The sequence below is a fragment of the Spermophilus citellus genome, assembly GCF_964194105.1.
Source record: "Spermophilus citellus genome assembly, chromosome: 3".
Lineage (NCBI taxonomy): Eukaryota > Metazoa > Chordata > Mammalia > Rodentia > Sciuridae > Spermophilus > Spermophilus citellus.
The window spans coordinates 47932093-47949467 of NC_138184.1; the positions used below are offsets into that span (position 1 = coordinate 47932093).

A 17375-nucleotide genomic window follows, 5' to 3' on the forward strand; every position below is an offset into this window, starting at 1 on the left:
AGTCATGACTTGAGCATTAGAACCCACAGTCTACCTGATTATGATTCATTGCCATGAGAACTTACTGGATGCTCAGAAAATACCTCTCCTCTTTCTTGTCAGGCTTTCCATCTTTTACTTGCAGATGAGAACTGCTTACCTTGCTCTGATTAGGCAGAAGCAAGACAAGTAGAGGAGTCCTGGAATGTTTGTATGTCCCTGGTGGAAAAGAAGAATAAAACTTTGATAGTAGTGTAATTGCTATTGTATAGTATTATCTTCATATCCCGTGGCAGCAAATCTTATTGTACATCTTTTTTTTTCTTATTTAAACCATATTCATGAAGATTTTATTGTTAACTTGATCCAGATGACTTATCAAAGCATAGTTTCTTATTGCCACCTTGCTAAAATATTTTAAAGGCCGTTTTAATATCACACTTTTATAGCTACATATTGCCCTTAATCTATTGAGCCAATTACTAGTCAATCAAGGATTTTCATTTAGTTTCAAGAGCTCCTTGGATAAAGTCTTCAGAAATGTCAAAAGAGATACAGTCTCTGGCACCTTTTCACAGATGTTGTCTATCAGGAATTTTAGTTAATGGATAAAGTTTCTGTTTTCCATGGTTGACTTTTGGCACTTAACAAAAACCTTCCAAAGTCCCCTGCTCTTCCAAAGGCTGGGAATAGTAAGAAAATACACCAAGAGCACACCAGTTCCCCTTATTCCTAATGAGGTCAGCAAGTGGGCAAGTATAAGACTAAGTCGCCAGATCCAGTTTACTGAGGAATAGAATATTTCTTGAAGAAGCCCAGTTTGGCTTGCCCTACATATCTCACCCTGCTCTCGCAACTCCCAAGAACAACCACCAAAACCATACCCAACAGGAAAAGTTAAACTGTCACATCAAGAGTTAAATACTGAACTGGTTCATCACAGACTCTCATTGTATGGTTTTCCCTCTCTGTTCCAAAGTCACCGGTGCCCTCTGCATTCCTTCTTTCCTACCTGCATGCACTGCTGAGACACACATTTCCTTACTGCTTTTACACCAGGCTCTGCCCCAGGTGGCAAGTACAAGGGAAATCCAGGCATAGTGCTCCCCTTGAGAGACTTTCAGCCTGGTGGTGGAGAAATCCAAGCAAATATGCAATTGTTTACCATTCTCAGAGGTAAGCACTGTAAGGCAAAGGGTGGTGGGGGGGGGGTGTGGTAAAGGATTCCCTAGGAAGCAATGGAAGATCATATAAGCCCTCACGAGATAGGCTCAGGGAAGGTGTGTGTAGAGGTCATGATGTTGACACTAAGACCTGAAGAACTAATGAGTCTAACTTAGGTTTAAGGACTAGAGGATGAAGGGCACAGCGGAAACAGAGAACAGACTTGTTCCAAGGCTGGAAGGAGGAAGGAGAGAGAGAGAGGTGGGGCTGGAGAGGGAAATAGCAGTCACCTGCCAGAGAATTGTAAGCACTTGGGGAACAGGGCTCTTTTCCTGAGGACAGCAGGGAGCCTCTGCAGAGCCAAATGCACAGAATGTGATGTTACTCTGGCTGCAGAACATTCACATCTGAAGGGAGGCAAGAGTGCAGCAGGAGTATCCTTAGGAGGTCAAGACCCTGGAGACACAAACCTGTGCCTGGAAGAATGAGGAAACAGAGAATGAAACCGGATTAAATGAGATAACCAAAGGCAAAAGCATCAAGTTAGCAGGTTGGTGGATACTGAAGAAGGAAAAAGTAGGCTTTCTTTTTTTCTTTTCTTTTTTGTGCAGGGGATTGAACTCAGGGGCACTTGACCACTGAGCCACATCTGCAGCCCTATTTTGTATTTTATTTAGAGACAGGGTCTTACTGAGTTGCTTAGTGCCTCACCATTGCTGAGGCTGGCTTTGATCTCATGATCCTCCTGTCTCAGCCTCTTGAGCTACTGAGATTATAGGCATGTGGCCACCACACCCGGCAAAAGTGGACTTTCTTGAATCACTAAATGAGTCCCTACCGTCCAGGGGCTACGCTGTGGGAAACTGTCTCTCTACAGATTGCAACTAGTTTTCTTAGGTTTTCAGTGAGGACAGTCCTGAAGATCTGGTGCTTAAGACTTTGTCCAGTCCCATGTAAGTCTGATGGCTTCGGAGATGGGGTCACCTGGTCAAACTACAGATAATATCTTTGTTCTAATCCCTGTTAAAACTTTCTGCAGTTTTTCTTCCATTGACTACTAGGGAGTCTTATTTGTGACTTCCTATCCTTCCGGATCATTCTCTATATGCTAGGAAACCAATATCATTGGGTGGAGGTGAGGATAGGTAGTACACATTGGAAAAAAATTTTAAAAAATCAAAAGGAGGTCCAATTGCAATTTGAATTAATGGAGCCAGATTGGTCAGATTGTTTTGAGAGGAAGAACACTAGCAACCAGCCTGTAAGAAATCAGTCACAGTTTAGGGGATGTGTTACAAGCAAGATAAATAAAAAATGGTCCAGAGTATCAGACCAAACCCTCATTTTTCATCTCTGTTTCACACTCTTCTCTCCCAGCCCAGACTAATCAAAAGGAGCCTCTTCCGTTCACAATTGCTCTGTGTACATTTCCCCCAGATCTGGTATTCACATGAACAACATGGTTTATTTATATTTCAGCACCAAATTGGAAAGATGACATCATTCATTTACAGTCTTTATCCCATGACATGCCTGCTCTCCAACACCTCGTTTCAGCGGACACATTTAGGACTGCATATAGCATCTTGTTTAGCTTGTGCATTCTTTTATGGGATACAGTTCAAAGGTAGGGAACTTTAGGCTTGTTGCTGGTAAGAAAATAATCTCATGAAATCACAGGAGCTTCCCCAAAGGATAAGGACATTACAATGTTTACAATAGCAGAGTTATTATTTGTTCATTTGGGCTCCATCATTCATGCCTGGGCTAGTCCCTTCCTCCTTGACCATCGCAGTTCTCACAGCTCCCTTCAGGCTCTCACAATTTTATTTAGAAGAAGCAATTCCAGATTTATTAGTTTGTGAGTTCAAAAGTACATTCTCCTGTGACAAAACTGGAATTTTAGGTGTGAACATTGAACTTCAGAATCCCATGTTCAAGGGCGGCAGGACTGAGGGGAATCTTCAGCACTTGATCCCCAAGAGCTCCATGGCCCTGCTCTTTCTCACAAGGCCTAACTTGTCCATTGGGTCTTCTGACACATTAAGTGGACAAGGAAAAGATGGAAATGCTATCAGCTGCCAAAGGTTGCCGGGGATTTTTTATTTAATTTTTAAGTGGATCTTTCCCTATATTTTTATTGTTTTTATCATATACATGCATTTTTTTTATATTCACTCTGGGACCTTCCAAATATTGTACACATTTTAAAAGATGGAACAAATAAATCATGAGACATCCTTTGGCAGGTAGAATTGGGTTGTGAGGTGTTTCCAAAACTTAACAGAACCAAATCATTTATGGGAAAGCTATTTCTACTTGTCGAGCTGTTTGCCTGTTCTGCTAGCAGCAAGGCATGGGGAAAAAACCTACAGACTGAAGATTGGAAGACCCAGAAAATCTCCATGTCCCATGGCGAGAAAATTACTCTAAAACCTATGCCTTACTTTTCTAGCTGCTAAATGAGGATAATAATTAATAATTCCTCCTAGGAAACTTTTGAGAGTAAGTTAGGTTGTAGGGGGAAATACTGTAAAAATGCTCCATGTTAGGGCCAGAGTTCTCTTTATTTATCAGAGAATTATTCATATTACATAATAAAACTCCAACCAGTTGGCGAGCCTGCCAACATCTGACTTCTGGCTCTTTCAAGGTACTGATGGCTTCTTTTCATCTGGGGCCTCCAGCAGGACGGTTATGGAAACTCATGCCGTGTCCTCAACTCTCAATGACCTCCCCTGTACAACACGTGCAGTTTGTCTCTAGGATGGCAGCATCCTTCAAAGCCATTCCTTCAGTCACTCATTATAGCAGCATGCATTGAATATCTGCCTCCGCACGGTCCTGTGCTAGATTGTGGGGAGACGCAGATGAAAGAAACAGCCTTGAGGTCTAACACCAGATGGACAGATAAATCCATGGTCAGAGAGTCATGGTAAGCAGGAAGCACGTGCCACCCAGCGTAAAGGGCGGGGGAAAGAAAAGCCTCCTTCAGGGGCTGGAGTGTGGCTCAGTGGTAGAGCAGGTGCTTAGCATGTGTGAAGCCCTACGTTAGTTCAATCACCAGCACCAAAAAAGAAAAAGATTCCTAGAGAAGATGATAGGAGTTAGTAACACATAGGGTGAAAGAAAGGGTCCAGGGGAGGTACTGGGAGGAGAGGCAAAGCAAACAGCATGCAGAAAGGAGAAATTTCATACAGCAATCAAGAATACCAGCAATAATGGTAGTAATGGTATTTGGCTTTTACTGTCAGGTACTGGACTGACACTCGAAGCCCTTCACCTCACTTGCTCCTCACAGCAACCTGAAGGAGAGATGACTGATTACTCCCATTTTAGACTTAAGGAAATTGAGATTTATGCATTGAGATAACTCTTGATGCAACACAATCAGCAGAGTCAGGCAGACCTGTCCCCAGATTTCTTGACTTTCTGGGCTGGGTAATTTTAACACTTTTTTTTCCCCCCATGGTCCTTGAGAATTTTTCTAGATTTTTGTGGCCCTGTAAAGTCACTTCCGTCTGGTCCATCTGTTGCCCTGCCTAACAGAGAAATATAATTCTATGAGTGTCCGGGTACAGGGGGTTGTTTAACTATGATACCTACTTGCCTCATGTGACAAACTTCATGAGGTATAAATTAAAGTGCTCAGCCCTTTTTGCATGGACTTCGAACCTCTTGCTCAATTCCCTCAAGGGATAATATCAGTTAAAATGTCCAAAGAGAGCCCTTCCCAAGAAGTCATCATAGCAATAAACCATCTCCATCTGTATTTTCACATTTGGCAGCTTTTGAGTGGATTTCCCTGCCTTGTCTTGTGACTCTATTGTTTGTAGCTCTGTGTCTCCATCCACCCTTTTCCATTCTTCCATCAAGGCTTCCTTCTCTGGCTTGCTCTGGAGTGTAGGATGTGAGTGTTGGCACTTTGTAATTGCAAGCTTACTCTAGTTCTCTGTCATTGCTTGATAATGTGAAACAAGTGCCTTAGCATATGTCCATTTTTTGCTCTTTTAAGTCACAAGGGGGAAGTACCTTGATATCTACAGATGTACCATAGTAACTTCGAGGGTGTGACAAAAGCCTCCTTCACCAATTTAATGGCATAGTTCTCTTTATTGAGTTTTAATTTAACTAGAAATGATAACTTCTGGGTTAAGAGCAAAGGGAGTCCTAGAGGTGCTATCCTTATGCCCTGAGTCTCTTTGACTGGTCCTCTAGCTCCTGATGGAATCTTTCCTGGTTTTTGTTCTGCACAGACCCAGAACAGAATGAAGCTGATGGCAGACAACTACGATGAAGACCATCACCATTACCACCACCACCACCACCACCACCACCATCGATCTCCTGGGAGGTCGCAACATTCCAATCACAGGCCCTCTCCAGACCAGGTCAGTTTCATTGCTGCTTACCTCCAGGACCCCTTTTACCCTTTGGATATTTTAAGATAAAATAAATAATCCCCAAGAAATAATAAACAGCATAAAGTGATACGTTCTTTGAACTGAAACTAATAGCTTTGGTATTTATTTCCATCACTCAAGGAATCTAAATGTTTTCCTTTCTCCTTCCTCTTTAAGGTTTTGTCTTTTCTCATTTGTGCTAGGCGTTTTCTTTCCTCTCCTCCTTTCTTCTTTTATAGAGTTAAGAGTCTATTGCTGGTATCTCATGGCAGGTTACTTTGGAATGTCTCTCTTTCTCAGAGTTTTAAAAGAAAGCACTTTGTTTCCTGGAGCTTGGCCACCAGAGAAGCCTCCAGTTTGCTGAGCACTTTCCTAGTAAATTCTTTAGTGATGCAAATTAAGGATGGGGTAAAACAACAAGAAGAGAAATCCATTTTGAGTCTGGTTTATTTAATTTGAACCCTATCTTCTCCCTTCACTCAGGGAAGCCACTGAAAAGCTCAATTGACAAAAATAAAAATCACCTAATTTTCCATTATATTCACACTCATTCACCAAATATAAAAACTATTTATAGTGTATGGTATTAAAACTCTTGAAGGTGAATCTTAGGCACATTAGAAAATTAATGAAACTATCAGGATAATGTAGTCAGTATAGGCAGTTTTTCTTCCTTTACCGTGCTTGGTGATCCCAGTATACTTTCTACACTACCTTTCAGTAGGGGCGGGGCGATGGGCAAAGGAATGGAAGCCTCTGAGTAAGTGTGGATGTCTTTGGACAGGGCTTGGTACAGTTACCTGTGTGAAGAGGGGGCTTCATTGTTGGGGGAAGGAGGGGCTTGTTATGCTCCTAAAACTTTTTTCAGATGATTCTGTTTTCATCTTGTTGTCACTGGTATCCCAGAAAAGTTAAGGTTCAGTTTCCAGGTCGTTTTGCCAGGAGTACAACTCCAGGGGGCACTATTTATATAGAGCAGAACATTAGAAGCCCTCCTCAGTGCTGCACAGGGAGGCAGCCAGACCAAGAGGCTTCCTATCCCCTGGGCTTGGCCAGACCCTTGTATGCTGAAGCATTTGTCCTCAGAGCCCCCACCGCTGCAGAAAGTGTTTGCATAAGACATCTACATTTAGGCACCAGTTTATCTTTTTTTGCTCTCAAAAATGAATCTTGATTTGGACATCTGGAAAGTAGAGACATATTAACTGTATGTCATTATCTTGTATCTGAACTTTTATTTGGTTTGGGGTTTATTTATTCAGTTCTCACCACCATTACCTCCTCCCACATTCACCTACTGGGTGTACCTGGCATCCTGATAACTTGATCTCTTCACTCTTATTCTTGGTCCCAACTCTTTGGCTCATGCTCTTTGCTCTTTACCTTCTCCCATCAAATGTCAGTGTGAGGTTTTATCGGCAGGAAGCCTGTAGACCTTATGGTAGCCATTCCTCTAAGCACACATGCCGGGAGGCCACTCTAGGCTTCCCCTCTCCACCAGAGAGACAGGAGCAGAGAGCACAATAAAGGCAGAAAGCATTAGGAGCTAAATTAGAGGAGTGGTCACACAGGATAACAGATGGTTTGTCTCATCATAGAGATACATGTCCTAATATGTCATGTTGGAAATTGGATGCCAGGTCAAATTTACCTGCATCACGAATGATACTTCCTATGAAAGTGGCCTTCTGCTGCTATTCCAGAGACCTGTAATCACAGGCTAGAATATCTTATCTGCTGGGATGGGGGTCTTATGTTTGTCCATAGATAGTAGAGATTGCCATAGGGCAGAAATGATTGCTCGGGGTGGAGCCCTTCTGAAGTGTTAGCATTCCTGGAAGAGTGTCTGGATACACTCTGGATACACTACTGCTGGGAGGACATAGTGATCGTCTTCCACTTTCCCTTCAACACCTCAGTGAATGCTCTCAGCAACCCATGGATAGAGAGGCAGGCTCATCCCTTTTCCAGGTGAGAAATCCTTGCCCTGGGGAGGGGGTGAGATGCTAGAATCCTGCTTCTAGCTATTTGCTTTTTCAAGTATATTTGGGGCACAAATTCTGTGCCAGCCAATATGCAGAGACTGGAGAGAAGCATGATGACCAGGACAGGATACTGCCTTCAGGGAGTTTGCTATCCAGTCTTGGGACAAGAATCTAGGTCCTCAAATATCTAGTTTAGTTCTTTTCTGGGTCATGACAATAAGAGCAAGATGGATTGAAGGTAACTATAACTTACTTAGGGCTCCTATGGTTTAGGAACTGACTCTGCAGTGGCTTTCATGGTAAAGGTGAAACTCCCTTGACCAGGAAGATAATTTCGTTGTTTTCAGTTGTAGTCATGAAGGCTATAGGCTCTATTGCCATACCCTTTCAATTAGTGAAGGAGAGTTAAACAAGGAACACTGGTAGGGTATTTGGTTGACTCCAGTGATGGAAATGGCTAGATTTTTTGGTCTAGATGCCCTTTTAGATTACGTTGTTCCAGAGTTAGAAAATGATGTCCTCCTCTATACTTGAGACTTGGGACCTAGTAACAGTTGTTATAATAACTTTAATAACAGTTATTATAAAGTTCTGTCCCAGAGGGTAACAGTTATTAAAGACTAGGAAATCCTTCTCAATTGATTATAAGCCCTATAGGTAATTGTTAAGTCACATATACTAATCTGTATGAGTAGTAACTTCTTGTTAAAAGAAAATAACAACCTTATGTCAGCCTGTGATAGCATGAGAATCTTAACCATGGGTTGATTTGGGTGGGTTTCAATTAATGTACCCAAGTTAGCTGAGATCACTTAAAAGGGAAAGATCTTTTCAGGGATTCCTGGCCCACTTCCCATGAATCTTCCAGCCTTGACCTTCCTGCAACTCCAGGGTTTGAGCCGCAGTGTCTTCTGCTAGAGGGGTTATGAAATATTGACGTTGCCTCTTGAGTTTTATTAAGAGATCAGAATACATGAAAATAATGAAATATGAACAGTCAGAAACTTTGCTGTGTGCCCAGAGAAACTCATTTTTCCTTAGGAAATTCAAGTATTGCCAGGCACTTGCAAAATTATATTCTTTTTCCATTTCTTCCCCGTCCCTTTCTCCTTTACTATGATTTTGATTTCTCCTTGAGAGGAACTGAATCCAAGTATTATAAGTCTAGACTAGCATTTCCCAAAGTAACTTTCAGAACATTAGTCCCAGGAGGGAAGTCTTGAGACAAAGATTAGGTGGGCAAAGTATTTTGGGAAAGTGCTGCATATTTTAACTCTGTTTTTCAGCATCCTCAAGCATTTAGCAGATCAAAGGATCTAAAAAGTCATATAAGAAGGAAAACTCTCCAATTTTATTTAATCCAGCATTTCCCAGACTTATTTGATCATTGATTTTCCCCCCCTTTTCTAATAACATCTGTGCTTGGAGAAATAGTGTTCTCAGAGTATCAGAAGAAAAGAGACTACCTAGTTTAAAATAAGACCGACCTATATCTAATATCCAGCAGCATTCTTCATCAGAAGGTAGAGTTTTTAGGTAGTTTGCCCTACGCTTTGTATAGGAGAAGATGAAAGTCCCTCTTCCATTCATTTCCTGAGATCTTTTCTCAAAGTCTATAATACCAAAGAATGAGATATCCCACCAAGAACCCTGAACTAAAAGAGGCCTCAAGGATGAGGACCCAGGAAATCAACAATAGTCATAAATCTGCAACACGTAGGGATTGCAAAGGAATTTCAAGAGGGTGTGGGAGGATTTTGGAGAAAGTATAAAAGTAGTTAGTGCTACAATGTGGCAGTCACACAGTCTAACTCCCTACCTGAGAAAGGAACAGTTGATAGCCAAAGGCCTATGACCCCCAGGAGAGCCACAGCCATTAAATATGTCCAGGTTATACCTGTAGACAAAATCCCTGTAGAGACTTAAGAACTCCTTCAAACAAAGTAGTAGTCACATGGGCAGACAACAAGTATTTCCCATGACACAATAAAGGTCAAAACGTGAACGAAACCTGCTGGAGACACAGTAGTGATCTGATTTTTGTTGAGGTAACCAAGATTGATTGTACAAAACCAAGTGGAAACTCAGCTTCTCCTAAATGCCTCTATGCCTCTCATCATCAGTATCATATATTATTTCTTTTAAGTATTATCCTTCCTTGCCTTTAGTCATATCCATAATATCAAGTCTTTCTACATTCCTTTTTGTAAGCATCTTATGATTTTTATTGTCCCAGGGAAAGTCATATTTTAGTAAGCTTCTCCTAGTGGCTCCCATATATGAACCAGCCTCATTAATAAGAAGGCATAGCATGAAAGTGAGTGCCACACCGCAGCCAAAGTAAAATGCTGAGCTGTCCTTTTCACATCTAAGATTTGCATTTCTGTGATGGATATTGGATTGGGAGTTGGGTCTTTAAGGGCCTGCATGCTTTCTTATGCAAAATACATTTATATTTGTTAAAATATCTGCCACAGGCTGGTGCCAAGTGGCATTCTATGCCACTAGAGTATATCTGGCCACTAATGGTGACCAGGAGAAATCTCCTCTGTCTTTTCTCCCTCTCCTTCATTGAATGAAAATGCCAACTCACTGGAGTTGGGGAGCTCACAGGATTTTGTCACCTTTAATATTATTAATGATCTTAAGACACAAAACTAAAAATCAATGGTTCCATGGGCTTCAGCCTTTGAGTGGGGATGTTGGTGGCAGACCTCTCTGGATATTGGTATGGATATATCTGGGCAACTATGTATATTTAGGTTGCATGACCAAATCCCATTCACCTTTCCTACAATGCAAATGTGCTCTTCCTTTCCACACTGAATTATATTAAATTTTATCTTATTGTGATTTTCCAGTGTTGAAGTAAAATGTTATCTCATCAGTTCTCTTTCCAGTTGGTCCAACCGTTATTGTCTTTATTTCCATTCTTCTGTTTTGTGCCTTTATTCCTTTCTTCCTACCCCCTCCATTTCACATGTCCCCATTTATTCCTCTCAATTCTTTCTCTCCCTTGGCCAATAAAAATGAGGCTTACTTGAAAACTCTCCCAACCACCATGGAATCAGCAGAGCAAGGTCTTCAGTGAATAGGGATTCTGGCCCAGAAAGGGAAGGAAATTGCTCTCTCTGTGTCACAGGAGGCTAGTGGCAGTGAATTGCTAGTACCCACATCTATTTGCTTACTTACCCGCGGGCCTCTGCACACACAAGGGCCTGGAACAAACCAGATCCCAAAGCGAAACAGAAGGCATTTCATTTGGCCAGGGCACCCAGGGTGTCAGGAATATTTTTGGATAGTCACTGTCCTCTGGCAGAAGCTGAGTTTTCCATTTTGCATTCTTAATTTTAGGGGGTCTGCTCTGTTGATCTAGTCATAGAAAATTGATTGTACACATCTAAATATTACCTACTCTACTTGGCAGTTTCCAGAATCTCTCTGAAGATAAATAGTGATCATTGATCCTTTTCTCTGTTCTTCCTGGTTACTTCTTGGTCCCAGCATGCACTGGCTCTCAATTGAGGTGTGAGTTTGTATCACTTGATATATCTGGGAGCACTGAACATCCACTTCCACTTTCTGCTAAAAAATCCCATAGAATTCTGTCTGGAACTCTTGTCGTAAGCCATCAAATGACTTGGTCACTAAAGAACTCAGAACCGATTCAGCCTTCTTTTCAAACTGGGGTCATGGGACAGATATACAGATTGTATTTCAAGATACAATAAAATGATCTCAGTGACCCAAGTCTCAATTATTACAGAAATCTGTTTTTTATTTCTGTGTAGGGACCCTGGGTTCTAACATGCAGGCCAGTGCTGAGGAGTGATCCTATGAACTGCTTCAGAGGATGTAGTGCTCACTGTCTTGGTTATGAAATTAATGGTCCCCAAACACATCCTCTCCCCCCTGTTCCTACTGGATCTGTAAGGTCCAGTAAGCTCAGAAAGTAAAAACAGGTTTCCTGTCCTCTTGCCCTCTCATCTCTGTCCATCCATTCTGCACATACCTGAGTCTTGGGTACCTGCTCTCAGGTAGAATTAGACATTGTCTTAAAGAGCATTCATGTGGTAGGGAAATATCCAGCTATCCCTACAAGTAGGTCCTCATTGACATCATGGCTAGAGGCAGGTAAAAGCCCCTAGGCCCCATGTTTCCTGGTTCCAGATCTGTCTGCTAAACCCTGTCAACATTTTTCCTCCTCTTGCTCTTCTTCCTCCTTGGGTCCTGCATTTTGTGATTAGTCAATAAGAAGTTGGTAGAGTCCCAAGAATGAAGCAGTCCCCAGCTTGTGCTTCCCTGGGTCCTGGGGCTTCTCAGAAAGCCAGTGCAAGACCCTTAGTTCCCCTCTCACCCTCAGCCCTCTTTCTGCAGTGCTGGAGGGGTTTGTGATTGATGTCCTGCTTTCCTTGCACTTTCACCAGCAGATTAGCCAAAATGAAGCCCTTTGAATTGTAACAAACAGACGAGGGGTTTAACTTGCTCCATTGCCCCCAGAAGATGGATTCTATATGTAGAGTTGTTATTTCTAGCTTTTGCTTAGGGAGGGAAAAAAAAGAATTTATTTTATGTTTTGAGGTTAAATGAATGTGGGATAAATGTATACATAGTGTCCTGTGTGTATATATGTATATATTGCTATATGTCAGATGAACTGAGGACTTTTCCACATATGGAAGAATTTCTCAAGATCATGTTTAACTGGAAATTTCTCTCCCTAGCTTCCCAAGAGTGTGTCTGAATATACATTATGTATACCTATATACATGTGTTTGTGTATATATGCATGTAAATATATTTTCACATTTCTTACACAGGCAAAAAATTAGCCATGTGTGTCAGAGCTTATCAAAGTGTAGATAAAGAACAGCAAAACCCAGAAATTTCTAGTTCCCCATGACAGTAACCTGATAAGAAAAGTTATGTATCTTAGGCTATTAATATCAGTTTCTATCAACTCTAGTAGGTCCAAAGCTTGCCTCAATAAGAGAGAATAGATTTTTTTCTTTCTTCTTTTGCATTGCAAATTTAATTTCATGGCCCACTTGTTGGAAGAAGCCTTGCATTTTAGTTTCATGTAGGGATGAAACTTTTGAATTCAATAACCCATGAAGAAACTTCTTGTTGGTACTGATATTTATTGAATGGGAGAAGGGTTCAGAGATTTCTACCATTGCCCCTCCTGGGCCAGTCCTCTCAGAACAGAAGCCAATAATATTTTTGCATGCATTTGGAAATAAATCTTGTGAGCCACTTGCTTCTTTTCCAGTACTTTTGTCACAAGTAGATTGGAAGATACTGTGTTTAAACTCAGTAGTTTCATTATTTTTACAAAGTATAAGAAACAAAAAAAATAGGACAGATGCCCCCCCCCACTTTTTTTTCATTATTCCCCAAAGACTACTAAACATTGCCAAAGCCACTGAAATGTAAACCAGAGGGCCTATGTGATTTCTCACCACTGGGAAAATAAGGTGGCAATTTATTTGTTTGCTTGCTTTTAAGAGCAGAAGCTCTGGAATAACCCTCTGTGAGGCCACAGGTAAGAAGGAAATGGGGACAAATGTCTAAACTGCTGTTGTGGGAGGTATTTAACTGCCTCCTTCCTTACTAGCAGTTACAGGCTCACCCAACCATCACCAGCTGCAGGAGAGGAGGGGCCAGGCCACACAGCAGCGAGGGAAGCTGCCTTACAGATGAGCACGTTATTGCCAAAGCTCTTTAATCTGGGTGTGATGTTTATTCTTTACATGTAAGCACATGAGGGCATGACTTGATAAACCCTGGCGGGTAGGGTCTTCATGTATGAGAGAAAGGCAGAGCTTCTTAATGAATCAAGATTCTTTGGTTAGAAAAGGATTTTTCCATCAAGAAGGCTTGAGCCTATTAAAGATTTCAGCCTTACTCTATTTTGGGTAAAGTAGGTTTCATTAAGAGATTTGTTGCAGTGTCTTTGGAGTCCACAGGGGTTTCCAGACAGCCTGCACTCCCCAGTTTATAGATGGAACTCCTCTTGGCAACATAGGAGGCTTGATTTCTTTTTAACTTGCTGCCTTAATCCAGTCACATTTGTCTAAGAGGCAGCATTTCAGCTCCCCCATTGAAAGGGGGTGGCCAACCTTGAAATGCTGGGAAACAGGGAAATCCATTTTATATTGCTAAATACTATCGCCACCCCCCCCCCACTTTCTTGAACTGATTTAATAAGGGTAGTGTTTGAGTTACACCCTCCAAGCACTTGCAACACTCTAAAGATAAGGAAACACTCAGGAAAAGGACTCAGAAATATCTTTTCAGTATGCACTCCATATACTGTTTACAAATTCTGTTAGTTTTGCTTAAAAAAAAAATCACCTTACTTATGAATCACTGGAACTCTAACATTATTTTTGGCATCTATTATTGTCTGGATAAACTCTAACTTAGAACATCCCAGAGAAGCTAAAATATTTAAGAATGGTTTTACACAATATCAGATTATTTTGACTCATATCATTTTGCCTTTGCATTAGTGTGCTATCAAATAATTTGTTGCAATAATACATAGTAACAAACTCTTGAATGCTGCCATTATGAATGATGTGCCCATTTATATTTACATAAGTCCTCAGCAACTACAATGTAGTTTAATTTACATTCTCCAATTTAATTCTCATAACAATCCTATGAAGTGTCAGGATCGCTATGTGGTCCCATTTTCTTTTTTAAGCAACTGAGGAAATGAAGAGTCAAAAGGCTAGGAGATTTGGTTGCTTACCAGCCAGGAAATGGTAGAACCAGAGTCATGTTAAAAACCCAATTTTCACTGTGTTTAACAAAGCCTAGTGTTAATGACTGATGGATGAGGGAGCTAAAATAAAGCCTGTCTTCACTCCCACCCCTTTTTTATGGTTATCTGGCGATGGCTCAGATTTTAGCAGATGTTGACTTTGAGCTCCCAAACAATATTGTTGTCCAACATAGAGCTTTCCAGCAGTTTCGTCTTCAGCTGGGTATCTTGTGTTCTTTAGCTGAGAGAATTGGCGCCATGCGCCAGAGACTAGTTTGTCAGAATTTCTTTTGCTTTAAGGAAATGGAAAGTTAATTTTTTAAAGATGCCCCACAATGATAGTGCTTAAAAATTGAGAAGAGCACATACACATGTTTCAATATAAATGAAAAGATGACTACCCCTAAAGCTTCTATAATGTTCTCACCTGCTCCCCAAAGAGGTCTTGGGTGACTGCCTGGCCTCAGGGTGTCCTTGTGAAGCGAACTTGCAGAATAGAACCAACTTATCCAGTCTTTGCCTTTTATCTGAGAGACACCCCTGAGTGTCTTAAAATACAGACAACATCCATCATCTCCCTGCTCAGCTTAGTGAAGTTTCCGTGTTCCCCAAATGGTAATAGAAGAACAAACTAGGCATGTGGCTGGTACATTAGAAAGGGTAAGAAGTCATTCTGAGGACACAGGGTCAGCACAATCTTGACAACTCTGAGGAACTCTGAAATCCAAGCAGCACCCTCTTTCAGAGGAGCCCAGTCACTCAAAAGAGCAAGAACCAAGCCTTATTTAGTTATTCATCAAGAAATGTTTGTTAGGCTTCCATGACTGAGATCTTATGGGGTGGAATGAAGGAAGTAAAGGTGCTGCCTTTTCCCCCAAGGTCCTTAAAATTTGGTCAGGTGCCACTGATAATCCATACATGTACGCTTGCAGTAGTACATGAGGACCCCTTTCTTTCAAGAAAGCACAGAGGGACCCAGCTGAAGTTGTAGTGTCTCCCTCCAACCAAGGTTCAAAAGAGATCTGAGAAAAGGGCAGTTCACAGTTCAGAGTCCTTCAGAGCTGAGCTCAGCAGACCAACAGACACCATTTGGGGGCAAACAGAGCTCTTTTTTTCTGTGACTTTGCAGTTCATATGGCAGAGTCAAAAGGGTGTGTGTACTTTTGCCATTAGGTTGGAATCTGACCCTCACTCCACAGCTCCTGGCCAGGTGTCTGTCCCTGAACCTTTCTTCCCACAGCTGCACAAGAACCCTCACCTGTATCTCTGGGCCAAGGTGAGACTTGTGAAGAAACAGGTACAGCTGCCAGAACTCTCTCTAACTGAGAGGAGGCACTAATACAAGTTAGCTCTTTCTGGCCTGGGTATTTAAAAAGATCAATGAGCAGGTATCTGAACCTGGATAGGACTTTCCTATTTTTTGGGTCCTGCAGGATATAGCAAATATAAGTCAGGTAATACCTGACCCATCACCTGAACAGAAACATTTATCCATGGGCTAAGCTATGCAGGGGGTAGGAGAGATGGAAGACACCAATAAGTAATCTCTAGAGAGAAAGTATGGACTTGATCTTGGAAGAAAATATAGTGTCCTGATGAGGTCACTGCCTTTCTTTTCCAGGCTCACACCTAAGCCTGTCATTTTCCTTCACACATATCTGTCCATTCTCTGTGCTGGCCAAGCCTATAGTTAGAAATGTCAAGAGGATCTGCTTTGTTTAAATCCAGCCTCAGGGCACATCATGAATCCCATTCTGTGGTCCTGCTTTGTGATTTGCAGAGGAAGGCTTTTCAGAGCTTGAAATTTCAGAGAAGCCACAAGAACTGAGAGTTGCTCTGGATTCTGTCCACTCAGACCTAGTTATGATTTTCCTAATTGTCCTCCTGGCAGAGACAGCCATTGAGTTGCCACAAAGGCAGTGGGCTATTTGAAAATGACACTTCCCTGATTCTACCCTCCTTTCTACCTAGGAGAGGTGTGACTCTAAGTTTCTCATTAGACATATGGCCCTCCTATGTCAAGGAAAAAGTCAGGCTATTAACTCAAAGGGAAATGCAGGTGTTTTGAAAAGCAAATCCAATGATGGACTTGGGTCTGCCTGCTGGCTGTATCTAATATATCAAAATACAGATCAATGACAGGTGTATATCAGTTTATACTGTTTATAATGTCCTATTATAGAGTTCCGGGTCAGAACTTTCTTGCTGGGGCTAATAAATGCCGCCCACAACAGCAAGACTCTCTTTAGCAATGACTCAGTTTCTTTGCTTTTCAATCTTGTCATCAACACAGCCACTGAGAGCAGTTGATCAGTGAGGAGTTTTGTTTTATCTTGGTGTTTAGAGGTTCTCATTAGAGCCCAGCATCTGGGCTTTCCATGCAGCCTCTTGTCCATCCCACCATCCCTTGAGCTATCAATACATCCTGAGGTTACTTGATGGGGAAGCCTGCCTTCCTCTTTAATCTGGCTGTTTTGTGGACGCTGTGCTCTGGGCTTTAGTCCACCTTGGATGTTTTCAGCCTTAGATGCTGTGGACAAAAGCATACAAATGACTGTTGGGCCAGAGCCTTTCTTCGCATCCACATATTTTGGCAACTTCTGGCAGAGCAGTGACTCTCAAAGGACACACAAGGGATCAAGCACTAGGCAGCATCCAGAAGAACTGCTACAGAGTCGATTTGGAAACAGAAAAACAAGGAAAGGAAACAGACTCTCCCATGTTTGATAGATGCCTTTTAAAAATCCAAGTATTTCTAAATAACTTGGCATATAGTGAGAGAGCAAGTGATACTTATCTGTTTCTTATTTTGGGGTTCCCAGATTTACATTTCTGTGTGGTAAGGTTGCTGAAGAAATTAATATTTGCACACAGAGATGCAGGCAGCAGGGCAGTGAGACAGCTGCAAATGTTTGGACGACACGGAGCTGCCTCTCTGATCAGCTCCTGCACTTTTGGTTTTTATTCCCCAAATGGACACTCACTCTGACCCAAATCACTTGGTGATGAGGGTCAATTCATGTTTACACTTTGAAGACTAGAGAGATCAGAAATGATCTCTACTTCCCTTTC

The 17375-nt window shown here is 41.7% G+C and overlaps 1 protein-coding gene across 1 annotated transcript in view; it reads left to right on the forward strand.

The window, feature by feature from the left end:
• Positions 1-17375, forward strand: part of ERC2 (ELKS/RAB6-interacting/CAST family member 2) — a 908750-nt gene that overhangs the window by 725856 nt on the left and 165519 nt on the right. The window contains 1 exon segment of the mRNA XM_081286503.1: positions 5400-5534. Coding sequence (XP_081142629.1) covers positions 5400-5534 — 135 coding nt within the window.